Here is a 15526-nt window from a genome sequence, read left to right on the forward strand (position 1 = left end):
GCTAATGAGAAAAATGAAGCTTGCAAGCTGCGTGAAAACCAGGGAGAGTGTGGAAGATGAATATGCATGTGGCTAAAACTGCAAGACTGAATTAGGTTTGGATTCTTTCTTGATTCTTCCACAGCCTGCCCCATACAGACATTAGCAAATCACTCAACAAAAACTTGTTTCTTCATTCATAAAACAGCCATTTCTGTCTTACAGAGAGGTGCAAAGCTAGCAGAGTCAAAGCTGATAAAATCTAGTGGGAAAGTGCTGCAGAAAGGTTCATTCCCCTGCCCTGGCCGAGCTTCCCGAGAGCGTAGTGGTGAGTTTAGAGCACTGTGAATTGCAACTCTTCTACAAGGGCCCCTTAGGCAGAGCTGAGGTCAGGGGGACAGCGGGTACCAATGTTGCTGTAATCGGGTGTCAAGACATTATGGAACAAAAGGAATGATTTTGACATGGCTTTCGTCTCGCAGTTCACTCTGTTTTCCATAAGCCAGTATAGATAACATTTTTCCAAGACATTCAGATGTGGCAGAAGTACTGCCATATAGATCTGGGTGTGATTCACCACAGGCTGTTACTGTGAGGAACTGGGAGTAAATGTGATCTGTGCTAGAGCTCACACTTGATTTTTGTGTGAGCTTTGCAAATGTTACTCAAGAGATGCTCTTGTAAATCTTACTGCTTGTGGAAAAACTTTGTATAACTACAAGAAGAAGCTGTCTTTGTTCTGTTTCAGGATTAATCTGTTAATATAGAACAAAAATTCCTGGGGCTAGATTGGCCAGTCAGCAGACATTCTGATTACCTTCAGCAAGGGCATAGCTAGTAGAGGTACTGCATCTTTTTTTAGCGTAAAGCTAATTTAATGCCTAATAAGAAGCACAGGCTTAAAGAATCTCTGAGCATCTCTGCCCCACTCTTAATGATAACATGGAGAAACTCTCCATAAACTTAGAAAGCAGAACAAAGAGTAGAGTGGGAAGCTAATGGGAAGATGTGTCATGCTGCCATGGTATCAGAGCGTGTATGTTCTCCAGACTTTTTTAAAACAGCCAGTTAGTGAGTTCTTGTTGCAGCTACAGTTCTAGGGCTGTGGGAAGGCGGGCAGGCAGTCAGAGGTATGATGTTGATGCTTAACATCATCACAATGCTGCTTGCTGTGCTGCTCCTTTAATTACCGTTAGAGCCACAGCCTGTAATTTGGGAATCGTGGGTTATGTTCCTTGCTTTGCCAAGACTTGACTCTCTTTCCCTCAGAATACTGAGTTGTCATAATTATGCTTGAAGCCTAAGGACATCCAAAATTAGAGGCATCATTATAGAAATAATCCTTTTCAGATGAACTCTAAACCAAGACAGTTCTTGCTGACAACTGCTTTTCTGTATAAAGATGTTAACAGCTGAAAGGCCGTTTGAAGAGCCTCTTTCTTCTACCTCTGTCTTGTTTTGTCCCCTGAAATCAGCTGGAGAGACCTATGCCTGTGACCTTCACTCTTTTTAGTCTTTCTCACCACTACACAAAGAAACTTTCTGGACTCTAGCTGGTACTAGGTTTGAAAACAAAGCCAAAATGAGTCTAAAATCAGACCGTATGTAATGCTGCTGACTCACAATGTGACTAATGTTTTTCTCCTCCCCCATCACCCATTCTGGCTTCCCCCTTTTTTTTTTTTTTTTTTTTTTTTTCAGTCTTCCCCCCACTCCCCTTCCTTTTCCCGTCTGAGTGTAGCTGAGAAGTTTCCCCTTTTTTCTCAAACCAGTTTTGCTCCTGGAATGATCTTTACTCTAGCCAGAACATAAAGGGAAGCTGCATCCAAGACAAGTTTTCTCACAGACAGGACACAGACGAGTGTTGCTAGACCAGGAGAGAGGAAACCAGGAGGCTTTTGACTGCGCAGGCTCAGGTTGGTCCATGTAATGCAGAATGGCTTGTATTAACAGGGGAAAAAAAAAAAGTATTTTACAGCTCTGAGGGAAGGATGTGGTGTTTATCAACAGGTGAATGCATTTCTTGTAACTTGCTGGGGCTGGTTTGATGTCAGACAGAGCAGAGCATTTTCTCCACGATAAGTAATGACTAGTTCTATGTCAGTCCAGCTCATTAAAGTTAACTGACAACATAGTGTGTACCAATTATGTGCTGAAGATGTTTGGAGCCTCTCTGTGCTGGAACAGAAAAACAATGAAGGTTTGAGATGACCTTAGAGAGAGATGCAGTAAGATGGGTGTGAAATCCCAGCCCCTGTATAGCTGCTGAGGGTCAGAGCTCTGTTCCCACCCTCCCAGCCCCCAAACAAAACGACTGAAAACGTGAACACTGAGGTTTCTGTCAGCCTTCCTGAGCCACTGCAAATGGCAACGGCTACTGCAGTCAACTCATACGCGTGATATAAGCATAGTAATTAATGACTGGGGTTTCGGAAGGTACTCATTATGGAACAATCTGACCACAAAGGGGCAAACAAAAATAATGCTAGTTTCTTACTCAAAAGGCAAAGAAGCCTGGGTATGTAAGGGTTTTCTGCATCTGTTTACCTGCACGCTTTCAGGCTGAGAAGTAGTAGTTTTTCTGAGCCTGTGGTTAATAGCAGGCTCTTGTAGGGAAGCAGGTAACTAGTAACGTTGGAGTACAGCTGCTGCAGGGCAGCACTGCAGCAAGCTCCCACCAAACACACACACACAAGCACTTTTCATCAACGGGATTGCTTTTTTTTGTGGGTGTTACATTTAGTGTCTTTATGGTCAGAGAGAACACAGGGATCTCTTGAATGCTGGGAGGTGGAGGAGGAAGAGTGAATTGTTCGTAAAGCAGAGGCAACAGCTAATTAGGAGAGCTTTAAAGATGTTTTCACTTCTTCAGAGGATTCTTAGTTTCAAATGGGAAAGTTGTGGTTTGACCTCAGCTTATCCTGTGTTGTGTTCTACCCTTTCTGTATTTTTTATGGGGATTAAAGATTTAATTCTAAGCATAGCTGGGCATATGGAGAACCCGTAGTGCTGTCAGTGAGATCTGACAGCCCTTTTCTGGGGTATGCTGTTGGGAATCTAGAATTAGTTGGATTTTCCTCTATTTATGGGTCTTTCAATGACTTGCATATCACCGGTGGACCTGTTGCTAAATAGTTACACTTGCAGTGAGATCTGGGAGATGTTCAGCTGGTTGGAGGGAGGTCATCGAGTTTTGGTAACTTCTGTTTTCTCAGAATTTCATGCTAGCTCTCCTTTGTGCACGTGTCAGCAGCATTGGCACTAGCCTCTGTTCTTTCAGGTATGACTGTAGTGTACCACCGTGTTCTGCAGCTGATTTGCAAGCGCTGAGTTAAAGACTGCATGGGAGACGTGTTCCTGTATCTAAGACACACTTCCATTCTCAGTCTGTTAACATACTTGGTTTTACCACCACTCCCCACTACTCTAGGAGGCTTAGAGTCTGCTTGATTGTTTTCCGGTTTTATTTTTTCAAGACAGGACAACACTGCTCACTAGTACTTCTCACTCACCAACATGTTGGAAGAAGATAATGATGAGACATGTTGGAATGACCTGGAGAACTTCCGGGTGAAACTGATCTCTGTGATAGATCCTTCCCGTATAACACCCTATCTTCGCCAGTGCAAAGTGATCAGCCATGATGATGAGGAACAAGTTCTTAATGACCCCAGCCTGGTCATGCGCAAACGGAAGGCAGGTGGGTGAAGTGCAGCCATCGGCTCCGTAGATGCTCCTGTGCTCTGTCAGCTCTTGGGAGCAGATTGGAAGAGAGTGCTAATGGACTGGGCTCGGAGGAGAGCATCGCCTCTGTGATACTATCTGCCTGTGTTTAAACACAAACGCTGTAGGCACTGCTATGCAACGCCTTTCCCAGCACGTCATTGTGGGGAGAGGAGGAATGGAGATGGCTCTATCAATGCATTCCCGAGCTGTGTAATGGGAGCACAGAGAGTGTGCGGCCTTTAGTGTTTTGGATGTCTAGATTAGCATAAGGGAGGGAGTTGCTTGGCTTTGACCCACAAGGCTATTCTTGTGCAATAATTTTGCAGGAGGTGGTTTCCAAGATTAATTCAGCATGCATTTGTCCCTTGTTCCTATCTTCTGGTGTTTGAGGGAACGCTGGCAGCGCATTCAGTAAGGTCTTCATGACTGTTCCTTACAGTCCTAGTCTTGTTCCAACCAGAGAGAATGACGGAATTCATTATGCTATTAGTGCATCTTTTGGATTGGATTAACTCTTATTGATAAATTAATGAGTGTCATTGAAAAAAAAAATTATTTTCCCTGCTTTTCAGACTGGGAATCTGCACAACACACCCTGTTTGGTACAGAGTATTTCTAGACAAAGTAGGGAACTGAGCTCAAAGTCAAAAGCCTTTGGGAATCCAGGTTCTCTTAGGCTTGTCCCTACTACCTCTCTAGTTATGCGCAGTCTTCTTACACTAGTGGGCCCTTTTTCCCATATTTGTCTCTGGTATTTGGAAGCGGAGCTTCAAGCACTGTTGTGGTGCTTTGTTTTAACTTACCTTTTCTGTAATTATCAGCAGGATAACATAAAGTGCTCTTCTGAGATCTGCACTGTACACCCACGATAGTAGGAGCTAGGTACAACTGTTAAGTTTGAACTGTTCCTTCACAGTTAAAATACTTCTGTATAGTAACTGGGCAATTGGCTTGGGATTGGCAAGAAAGTGGAGCAATTTTTTGTTATGTGAGAAATAGGTAAAGAGATAAATAAATGAATAGAATATCCTGTTGTTATTATTTCAGGTGTTCTTCTGGACATTCTTCAGCGGACGGGACACAAGGGCTTTGAGGCATTTCTGGAGAGTCTTGAGCTTTATTATCCACAACTGTATAAGAAAATAACTGGCAAGGAGCCCAGCAGGGTTTTCTCTATGATTATAGGTAAAGTTTGTGTTCTGAAAAAAACAGCTCTTCGTTTGCTGTTGCTGTGTGAATTAAGCGGGGATTTACCTGCGCTAATGCCTCTCCCCGGCTTCGAGGAGCAGCTGGGAGTGTTCCCTGGCTTGCTCCCTGTGTGCTTCAGGAGGGTTCTGGCAAGAATGGCCCTGCTGCCTGGCATCACAGCCTGGAGCTGGGAGAGTGGAGGAGGAAGCAGAAGGATCAATTCTTCCATCTGCCCGTTCTGTCAGTGACACTGTGGTGTAGAAAGGCACAGAGCAGGGGAGAAACAGCGGGAATAATTCGATCACACGTGCCGTCAGGGTTTGCATGCGTGTGCGTGGCATGTGATGGTCCCGAGCTGCAGTGATAAGTGGGTGGGAACCTGTGCTGTACGTGTGTTCGGGGAGCAGACAGGACAGCGATGGCTGATGCCTGCCCACCAAACAGACACCGCAGGGGAATCTGGCCTGAGCCAGCTCCTGATGAATGAGATCATGAAGCTGCAGAGCACCATGCAGGAGGAGAGGCGGAAGGCCCAGGAGCTCACCATGTGGCTGCACACCAAAGAGGACACGATCAAAGAGATGTGGGTGAGGGACAGCCTGCTCCGCAAGCACCAAGAGCGGGCGCAGAAGATGAAGGAGGAGAGGGACAGCCTGAGCAAGGAGCTGCGGAAGTGCAAGGACGAGAACTACAACCTGGCAATGAGCTATGCCAAACAGAGTGAGGAGAAGAGCGCTGCCCTCATGAAGAACCGGGACCTGATCCTAGAGGTCAGAGACACCCTTTTCTAAAGCTTCCTCCTCCTTACCTGATCCCTGGAAGGCTGTGCTGTGCACCAGGCTTGTCTTTGCCTGGGATGCTCTGGACCGGTTCAGCGTGAGGTTCTGTGGCATGTCCTGGTGATCCCTACCTCAGCCCAGTAGTATTACAAGTTATGCTGTGTAGAATTAACAGTCTTGCCCTAACTCAAGACTGGGCCCTCTCACAAGAGCGATGTGTTTTATCCATTTAGCACCCAGGCAGGACTCTGGTCCCCAGAGCACTGAGCATCCTGAGGAAAACAAAGCTGGGGAAGAGCCTGCCCCATGTTTCTCTCGGGAATGGCATGAGAACAGCTTTTGCAGGCCAGAGTTTTCTCTTTGTTATTGATGAGCTCTGAACCTTCTTGTAGATCGATCACTTGAAGCACAGGCTCATGAAGGCTGAGGATGACTGCAAACTGGAGCGTAAGCACACGATGAAACTGAAGCATGCAATAGAGCAGCGTCCAAGCCATGAGGTGATGTGGGAGATCCAGCAGGAGAAGGAGTTGCTCTTGGCCAAGAATCAGGAGCTGGAGAACACTCTCCAGGTTGGTGGGGTGGTTGAATATGGACTCCTGAGAGATGATTACTTGTAGCAGCCAGGGCAGCGATGGGGCTGCACTGAAGGTTGTGTGGGTTAGCTGTGGCCTGCTTCTCCTAAGTCAAATAGAGCACATAGGACTGTGGGAAGAGAGTACGGAGTTAGAGGAGTGCTGTACCTTTTTTTGTCCAGCAGGTTGCCAGGGAACAGAATTTGGAGAAGAGCCTCTCCAATGAGACTCTGGAGAATGACTGTAGCCAGATACTAGAAGAGCGCCGGGAGCTGATGAACACCATTTACAGCCTTCGCAAGGAGCTGCGGCAAGCTGTGGCGCTCCAAGAAAGAGTACGTGATGCATTGCAAATTCCTGCTGAGGGTCAGTGGGTAAGACAGGCAGATGAAGCACCTGCAACATCTTGCCTATGGAGCAGAGGAGCTGCTCGGCAGCAATCCTTGCGGCTCCTACTCTAGTGTCTGTGTTATAGTTTGTTAAAAAAAGGCACACCAATATATTAGCATTCTGTGTCTGTGGCATTAACTGTTACCTGTTAATGCCTATGTTAATTAACACTCCCTGCTTCGGCCTGGAGGGTAATGGGAGCTTTTATCATGATTGGCGGCTCAGGTACACATAAATCCATCATGTTAGCAGTGCTCCTAGTCATGTTGACCAACCTTTTGGTTGGCCTTGCTCCAGCTGGACAGTCTGGCTGAACTTTGACGTTGCATGGCGGTCTGGCCATAGCAATCTGTGGCACAGAGCAGAAGTGGTGAGAGCCTAGCTCAGGCTCTGCCCACAAGTAGGGTGCTTTTGACCTTGTCTCAACAGTATGCAGAGGAAAAAGAGATGCTTGAACTACAATGCACGTCTCTGAGGAAGGACTCCCAGATGTATAAAAAACGGATTGAAGCTGTGTTGCAACAGATGGAGGAAGTGGCTTCAGAAAGAGACCAGGTGATGAAACATTCCTCTTGGAGCTGCCGCTAATCCCCGCTTCACTGCTTGAAGTGGGCAGATACTGTAACCCTGAATGAACTGTTGTGTGACATGCCACAACATGTTGTCCCTTATGCCAGGCACTCCTGACCCGAGAACAGTTCTATACGCAGTACTCCAAGAGCCTGGTTGAGAGGGACGCTTACCGCAAGCAGATTCGGGAACTGGGGGAGCGATGTGATGAAATGCAACTGCAGCTCTTCCAAAAGGAGAGTCAGTTACTGGCTACTGAAGCCAAGCTGAAAAGGTTGGAGCTGGAGCTACCCACACCGGTATGTCTGTGGGGTTGTCATCTGTGCTGGGTTGGGAAGCTGAGTATAGGGCAGAGTGTGGCTGTTCGAGGCCGTTGCACCTAACCAGTTTGAATCCAGCAGGCCATGGCCATCTGCGTGGGTAACTATTTCCATGCAAATGCTGAATTTAGAAAAATGAGACACGTTATGGTTCCCGTTACCTCACCCTGGTTCCAGGCATGGATAAGCTGCACTGATGCAAGCTGAGGCCTTCTGTGTTTGTGTTTGGAGCATTTCCAAAGATGACAAGGGGATCCTCAACCACCAAAGAGTGATCTCTATTTAGAGACCATATATAAGCCATTTGGATGAAATAGGAGCAAAGTGTAAGGGTGCTAAGGTTTCTGGAATGAAATTAGATATACAAGGGCAATTTTAATTAATGTGGAATCTTCTTTTGTTCCTCCAAGTGATCAGAGAGGCGTGTAGGAGGGAGGAAGACCACACTTCTCTGTTTTATGTAGCTTTGTCTCTTGTATATTCACTTACTACCACTTCCCTGTTTACGAGAAATGATTAATTTATGCTGGTTTTATTTCAGACCTCTGACCTGGACGATACCTCCTCCAGAGATTCCCAGGAAGTGAGTAGGGTGCCTCGTTTACCCTTTACCGTCTTCTGGGATGGTTTCAAATTCCTCACTTGTGCTCAGTTCCCTAAGTAATAGCAATTTTCAATCCATGGCTCAGGCTCATTTCAGTGATATCAAAAAGTACAGAGGCAGCAAAACAGGCCAGTGACGGAATCTCCCCGTGTCCTGAGATTTCTAAGTTATGGTGTTAGTCAGCAAGATTTGCTGAGTCTAAGAAAATCAGGGGAATTGAATTATTTTGAGTTGCTTCTGATTGTCTGTCTTGTGGGAAAACAGGCAAAAATAAGTCTTACCCCAGGGATATCTGTAGTAAAGTTTTCACTTAGTTCATAACTTCAGTGTGGAAGTGAATGTCACATTGTCTGAAGGCTAAAAGTATAAATGAGACCAAAGCAAATGGATCTACTAATGGGGGATAAATCCATGAGTAGATCTGTAACTTCTGGCTCAGTCTCCCATTTTGCTGACAGCAAGATGCACTAAGGAAAAGTCGGTTCTACACGTCCTGTTTCTTATATTCCTCCATCTGATCCCAGCTACTGTGTGAGACAGAATAATGGTCAGTTCTCATGTTCTTGCTTTGTTTCTGTCCCATAGCTTACTCTTCATGGTCATCTAGATGAAGATACACAGCCGGCTAAAAGTAAGGCTTTTCTTGAGAGCACAGTCCAGTGTTTCAAAGGGACCAGAAAAGACATTCCTGAGTTTTAGTGAAAAATAGGTCGTCTGACTGGGGACTCAGTTCGTGAGAGATGCTTCTCAGTGAGGTGTGCTTGGCACTATGAGTAAAGACCTCTTTGAGATGACTCAGAATAGGTACCCATAAATCAAGGCTTTCTGACATACCACCATCCTTCTCACCTATAAAAAGGAGAACATGTCCCCAGATGCTGGGAACAGTGAATGCTTGTAAAGCTTTTTTGAGAGAAAAAGCTCCACGTGCTTTCTTTTTACTATATGGTCTCTGAAAGGGTCTTTCATACAGCTGAATGATTTGGGAAAAGTGGTATCATTAGACCATACTAGTACCTCGAGTCTTTTTTAGGCAATCTGTCTACTGAATTTGTCCAGGAAAAACCACCTGGTACCTGGTGCCTTTGAGAAATAGCTCCTGGTGCCTTTCCCCCCCGTCACCTCTTGCATTTATGTCAGAGCTGAGAAAGGAACAAACATCCTTCCACTTCAGCTGGACCACGTGGCATTCTCCAGGGATTTTCCCCTCCCCTCTTCCCTTTTGTGTTGCAGGCTATTTTCACAAGAGCAGAACTATGTAGTTAACGCTGTCACTGGTTCTGTTTCTGTGGCATCCCCAGTGGAAATGATTCAGCAGTGTGGAAAGGAATTAATAGGCTCCTCTAAGAACTTGAAATTCTCTTTCAAAACCTGCTGAGAAAGGAAGGAAACTAGCACAGCAGAAGTAGTTTTCTGGTTTGATCTCCTAGAAGATCTAAATGATCTTTTCATTCATTGAGCTGGGTGATTTTTCACAAAAGCTAAGTATGATTAACATGATTTCTCATGGTGACGTCTAACACGGTTTTTTTTTTTTTTAATGACGCTAAGCAGAGGTGCCGCTTTGCAAATGTTCGTTTTGCTCCTGCATAAGCAGAAACTAAAAAGCTGCTGTATCTTTCTGAGCCTGGTGGGGAACTCCATCAGCCTCAGCAAGATTCAGGGTTCAAGTAAAATGGGAAGTGACTCGTGCATTGCTCACAGGACTGAATCCTGAACGTTTGGAGGCTTGGTTTCAGTTCTGCTGTTGGCTCTGTGTAGTGCTGGGCAGCTGTTACGCGACAGCTATTGCTGTTTGACAAACTGGTGGAGGGAGAAGTTACTTCGCAATGGCAACTATGACTAAAGCTGTGATTTTTTCCTTCTCTTAGAAGATTGCCCTGAAGGACAAAACGAGCAATTTAACCCTCAAGAGAGCAGTCTGCCTCCAAAGTCACCCAGTGTAAGAGAATCTCTGTGGGCTCTTCTTTACTATGACTGCGGTTTGTAACCTTTAATGTTCTTGTTAATGATGGATTTACCAGGTTTGAGAAGCATGTAAGCAGCTACTGCTTTTCCAAAATCTGAGCACTTTGTGCAAAATTCACCCTCCAAAAAGGGTAAGCTCTGAACAGCAGAACACTTATAGTGGTTATTTCTCCCATCTGTGCCTGGAAACTTTTTCTACTTACTTTCCGACCTTCGTGTCTGGGTATGGATGTTTTCCAGTTTAATTGTATGCAGTATTACTGTTGGTACAGGAAACAGAATCCCAGATTTACAAATAGGAGAGAATAAAGATGGTAAAACTGCGAAACAGATGTATTATCGTCCTGCACACGCAACAGTGGACAGCCCAGAAATGAACGTGCTGTACTTTGCTCTGCAGGCCCGAGCAGATGCAGGAAGCTGGCTGTGGACTGCTTTCCTGGAGGAGGGTTTTGATAGTAAACAGCTGTTCTGGTCATCTGAAGGCATAGGTTCCCATTTTTTTTCTCCTTCATTTAAATGAAAAATGATTCATTGCACAAACAGGTCTGAGAGGAGAAATGACCAAGCTTATCTGGGTGGTCTGCAGCCTTTTACCCTGCAGAGGCCAGATGCAGTACATCGGCCTCAAAACCCGCCTCCTTTGCAGAGCGGGTTTGCTCTGGTGCTAACATTGATCTGATCTTCAGAGGAATCCAGTTTGTATTTCTTTGGATTTTTTTCCAGTTCAAGGAATGTGGCTTAGCCAACGAGGAACTGGCAGAAAAGGAGCGGAGAAGGATGAAGGACTGCTTTGAGCGTTACCGAAGGTCAGGACTTCAGTAAGCAGGACTAATTTAGACATACCCGTGTGACTTAATTGATTAGCTTGTTGTATGTATTTCCTCTTTCCTGTCCATCCCCTGTCCCCAAGCTTGATTTATGGAGGGCATAAATTCATTACAGATCTTATCTTCAGAGGCTACGCTTGTAGCTGAACTGGTTGAGGCTCCTGCTTTAGTACCAGTGGTAGCCAAGTTAGCAGTGATCGCATTTGCTCTGGACCACGCAGATGGTTCTACAGCAGGGAGTGGAGGGCACTCTGAAAAATTGCTAGTTTAATAAATTTGATATATTTCTCCCATGCAAGTGAAATCTGTGTGACCTTCACTGTGTTTGACTGTACTGCTGACATTCAAGACCAAGCTCCCACGACTGTGAATGGGAGATTTCCACCCTCTGTCCTCTTCACATGCTCTTGTTTGAAGGCCTGTTTTCCAAATGCCTGGTGTCTTCACTGATCACTGCCTTTATGAGACCAATGAAAACCTTGTAAAGCAGGGACCTTAGTTCTAGCATTAGATAGAAGTGCTCCTAATGGCACTGTAAACTGTTATTCTGATTGTTGACAATACTATTTTTATTAAAGAAAGGACTTTGGGTAGTATTTTCTGGCATCTTCAACTGGAGCATCAACAATACACCACACTTCAAGAAATCTAAGAATGTCTTCATCAATTTAGACGAATTCTCTTTACCCTATGAGTGCTGCCAGTATCAGCTTTGTTGGGGGTGTGAGTAAACCGTCACCTTGAGTTAAACACGAAGTGGATGGATACATACTGAACCTCCCCACTGAACTCCCCAAAGTGTTCAAATGCCACTTGTTTGCAGAAAATGTCTTCTAAAAATGAAACGTCTAGTCTTGTTTTCAGAAAAAGAGCCATGCGGAGGGTACCGAAGGACCGGCACCACGAGGCGGACTGGGAGAACACCACCGGCAGTGACAACACCGACACCGAAGGCTCCTGAGAGCGCCAGCCACCTGCACGGGGAACACCAGCCCGGTCTGGGGGCTGCTGTGCGTGTTTCTCTCTTAATGGACTCCTGAGATTGTAAAATCTGTCCAAACAAACATTTATCAGAAGTTAACGTTTGTAATGGGGCTATTTTCCCCTCATCCATCTCTCTCTTTAGATGTCCATCTCTCTCCCCTGACGTCCCCTCATCCGTCTCTCTCAGAAATGCAGTGATGTGAGAGGGGCACAGTGCAGAAACGAAATAAACAGGATTTAAGGGCCCAACGCCCTGGGGCTCTGTGCGCAGCGCTCGCTCCCTGCCCAACGAGGCCCAAGCTGAGCTTCTCTTAAGGCAGGGCCCTGGTCCAATGCCCCTGCGGACGGGGAGGAGCTGCTCCTGCAGGGCTCCGGAGAACCCTCGGTCTGTGCAGGCAGGAGGCGGCCGGGTCCTATCGACCGACGGGCGGGAGGTGCGGCCCGGTTACCGGCCCCGGGCCTCCCGCGGCACGGTCGGCGGCTGCCCGCACCCGACATGGCCGCCGCCCTCACCTGACATGGCCGCCGCCGCCTCAGTGCCCGCCCCCCCACCGTGCGCCGTCGCCGTCGCCGTCGCCATGCAGCGCGCGGCGCGGCCGTTGCTGTGGGCCCTGCTCCGCGCCGCGCCTCCATGGCGGCCTCGCCGTCCCCCGCCCGTTCCGCCGCCCCGCCGCCCGCTCTGCACCGCCGCCGCCTCGGGGCAGCCGCAGGCCGCGCACTACCGCCTGGTGTACACCTGCAAGGTGGGCGCCGGGGGGCGATGGCGGGGCGGCGGGGGAGGGCCGCGGCGGCGGCGGGCTGAGGGGAACGGCGCTTCCCAGAGACAAGGCCCCTGTGCGGATGGGCCTCCGCCGGGGTCCGGACCGTGCGCCCGTTAGTGCGGAGCTACACGGCGTCGTAACGCGAGTGCAGTAGACAGAGGTGAGGGAGGGGGAAAGAAACCTTTTAATCGGGTAAATAATTATTTTTTTTTCTTTTAAAAAGTAGAGAAGCTGCAGTTGCCGCCATCATAAAATCCGTTTTGTTTGCTCTGTAGGTCTGCCAGACCCGGTCAGCAAAAACCATTTCCAAGGCGGCCTACCATAAGGGGGTGGTGATCGTGACATGTCCCGGCTGCGGCAGCCACCACGTCATGGCCGACAACTTGGGCTGGTTCTCGGATCTGCAGGGGAAGAGGTGGGTGTGCGGCAGCGCTCGCTGCCGAGCCGCAACGGCGTCCTCCTGCACCCATACGTTACTTCTTCGATGCTTTGAAAATGACGTTCAGAGAAAACCAGAGTATTTGCTGGGTATAAGTCCGTTTCGTCCACTGTCTTAAAGCACACAAAGCTTTATAATCGCCTGTAATTTGACCATTGCTACCCAGGATCCAAATAAAACGCTGTAAAGCTGTGTGACACACAGGCATCCTTGTTGGTGCCAGCCTGTGAATTACTGCCTGTGGGCTGCTTCTGTGCTCCCTCAGGCTTTATCACATCGCTGCTAGGTTTCCCTCCCCAAGCGTTTCAAACGTGCAGACCCATCCGATTTCTAACTTCTGACATACCTTTAAAAATTTCTGTTGAGCCATAATTGCTAAATCATTGATGCTAATGGATGAAAATAGTCCCAGAAGGTTTGGGTGGTTTTATCTGCTTTTCTTTATGGAGAAATACTGTGGTAATGCTCGTGTGTGATTCACTGCGTAGAGTTAATTCTGAGAGCAAAGTGCGAGGGAGCGAGCCTGCGCTTGATTCTTAGGTCTGGCCTTTGCTGTGGTGTCACTGTTGGTTTTCAAATCACTGTTAAGGAATATCGAGGAAATCCTGGCAGCCAAAGGGGAGAAGGTGAGACGTGTGGCTGGTGAGGAAGCCTTGGAACTGCTTCTGGAAAGCTCGGCAGATACCGGGTCTCAAGGTCAGCTCGCAGAGGGAGAAAGCGGGGAAGTCCCCCCTGAGACTGGCGGCAAGGGACAGACCTGACAAGTGGGATTTGTGTCGTTCTGCTGATGGCAAGAGAGACTCTTAACCTTTATTCCCTGATTTCAATGGGAAATTTCTCTGTTAAATAAACTCGGGCATTGGTCTTTCTCTGTTGTGTGTCTTTGTCTTGCATAATTTTGCCTTTGATCAAGCTAATGTTTTTAGAGATGGAGCGCCGATATTTTTCCTGCTACTTGTAGGCAAGTCTTGGTACTTCGGTAATGTCAGGAGCTTTGTTTTCTGCTGAGAGGGGAGCCAGTAGTTCTTTGTCCGTGTGCTTTGGAGTAGGGAGGTGCAGCTGCAGCTGGAGGTTTTAACGATGTCTCCTGGCCCAGGTGTAGCACAGCAGCAGTGGGTTCCAGGCCTGGTGGAGGTGTGTCCTGTGGGAGAGCAGCAATTGATACCACCTGAGGTGTGCCCCAACCCCCTGTGAGTTTGCAGAAGGGTCACATCACTACCTCTTACTGCAGTCACGTGCTGCTTTTTTCTTTCCCTTGCCATCTTCCAGAGTTTCACTCCTGTGCCGCTTCCATCAGGGCTGAAAGTCCTCTGTCTTGGTGAGTGATGGTGTGAGCTGCCCTGTGGGAGCATCAGCCCCTGCACTGGGGACGATGTGTCGGCGAGCGGTTCCCGGCGTTGGGGTTGTGCAGCTTCCTTGCTGGTGAGGGGGAGGCTGGGCGTGCAGGCAAAAGTAGTGTTTGTGAGGCGTGTTGGAGATAAGTAGGGCAGCTAGAAAGTTGTCTTGGAGTCACTTGACAGATATTGAGGTGCTTGTTAATGCCACTGCTGCACGTTAAGATAAGTTAGAAGAAAAATTAATTCAATACATTAAAAAGTAGGTATTTACCAGCATATTTACCAGTAATTTACCATTACCATACCACCAGGTAGTGATGAATCAGGCAGTGAGGTGATCGTATTGCACTTTGTCAGGGCTTACTTCCTCTGCCTGCATGAAAGTTTAACTTCTCTTGAGGTCCATTAGCCTGAAACACAGTGAAGTGTCTGCTTTCTTATGGTTTTAAATTTGCAATCAAAGAATAATTCAGGTTGGAAGAGACCTGTGGAGGTTTCTAGTTCAATGCTCTTGTTCAGAGGAGGATGCTCAGGGTCTTGTCTTGAGTATCTCTGAGGATGGAGATCCCACCTCTTTGGACCCTTGTTCTGGTATTTGACCAATCCCATAGTGAAAAAAACCCAACACCAAACTGAAATTTGCTGTGTTCCAGCTTGCACCCATTACCTGCTTTCCAAGCACTGCGCGCTTCTGAGGAGAGCCTGGCCCTCCGTGCTCCACACTCTCGTTAGCGAGCTACAGAAAGCACTTAGCCTTTGCGTCTCTGGCCTGAACAAACCCAGTTCTTTCAGCCAAGCATGTCCAGGTGATACGGTCCTTAATCAGCCAAGTATTCAAGGAGGGGATTGCATGTATTAATGAGCATTAATGAGTTTACTGTATTCATCTGAAGTGTTCATAGTAATTTTATACGTGTTGCAAGCATGGATCAGGGCGACAGGAAAGCAGTCATGTTTTCCTGTTGGTGTGTAAGTTCAGAGTGATGAAACAGCGTTGAGGGGCAGGAACTGCATCCGTCAGCCGACTTGTGCGTGTTCAGATCCTAGTGAAATACAGCTCTGAAACAACTAGATGC

General features: G+C 47.3%; 2 protein-coding genes across 5 annotated transcripts; both read left to right on the forward strand.

The window, feature by feature from the left end:
- Positions 1-20: 20 nt before the first annotated feature.
- CARD9 (caspase recruitment domain family member 9) lies at positions 21-12173 on the forward strand. Of its 4 annotated transcripts, XM_054220148.1 has the most exons (15): positions 21-307; positions 1752-1895; positions 1990-2061; positions 3460-3679; positions 4753-4890; positions 5338-5663; positions 6065-6244; positions 6433-6582; positions 7067-7192; positions 7315-7506; positions 8069-8110; positions 8717-8762; positions 10003-10073; positions 10826-10908; positions 11794-12172. In XM_054220148.1, exons 4-15 carry the CDS (start codon positions 3496-3498, stop codon positions 11888-11890), a joined length of 1635 nt encoding a protein of 544 aa, XP_054076123.1. In that variant the 5' UTR covers positions 21-307; positions 1752-1895; positions 1990-2061; positions 3460-3495; the 3' UTR covers positions 11891-12172. The 4 variants fall into 4 exon arrangements, with proteins under 4 accessions (XP_054076123.1, XP_054076121.1, XP_054076120.1 ...); XM_054220146.1 differs by lacking the exon at positions 1990-2061 and having other exon boundaries at positions 6430-6582; positions 11794-12173; XM_054220145.1 differs by lacking the exon at positions 1990-2061 and having other exon boundaries at positions 3456-3679; positions 6430-6582.
- A 57-nt stretch (positions 12174-12230) lies between these two features.
- Positions 12231-13982, forward strand: DNLZ (DNL-type zinc finger). The gene is made up of 3 exons (XM_054220150.1): positions 12231-12656; positions 12950-13089; positions 13703-13982. Exons 1-3 carry the CDS (start codon positions 12246-12248, stop codon positions 13872-13874), a joined length of 723 nt encoding a protein of 240 aa, XP_054076125.1. The 5' UTR covers positions 12231-12245; the 3' UTR covers positions 13875-13982.
- Positions 13983-15526: the final 1544 nt, after the last annotated feature.

Source organism: Rissa tridactyla, chromosome 14 (assembly GCF_028500815.1).
Source record: "Rissa tridactyla isolate bRisTri1 chromosome 14, bRisTri1.patW.cur.20221130, whole genome shotgun sequence".
Taxonomy (NCBI): Eukaryota; Metazoa; Chordata; class Aves; order Charadriiformes; family Laridae; genus Rissa; species Rissa tridactyla.

Coding starts and splice junctions, on each gene's coding strand:
- CARD9 (XM_054220146.1), top strand. CDS start 3,496: ATGTTGGAAGAAGATAATGATGAGACATGTTGGAATGACCTGGAGAAC. Junction 7,507..8,068: donor AGCTGGAGCTACCCACACCG/GTATGTCTGTGG, acceptor GTTTTATTTCAG/ACCTCTGACCTGGACGATAC. Junction 10,909..11,793: donor TGCTTTGAGCGTTACCGAAG/GTCAGGACTTCA, acceptor TCTTGTTTTCAG/AAAAAGAGCCATGCGGAGGG.
- DNLZ (XM_054220150.1), top strand. CDS start 12,246: ATGCCCCTGCGGACGGGGAGGAGCTGCTCCTGCAGGGCTCCGGAGAAC. Junction 12,657..12,949: donor GCCTGGTGTACACCTGCAAG/GTGGGCGCCGGG, acceptor TTTGCTCTGTAG/GTCTGCCAGACCCGGTCAGC. Junction 13,090..13,702: donor TCGGATCTGCAGGGGAAGAG/GTGGGTGTGCGG, acceptor ATCACTGTTAAG/GAATATCGAGGAAATCCTGG.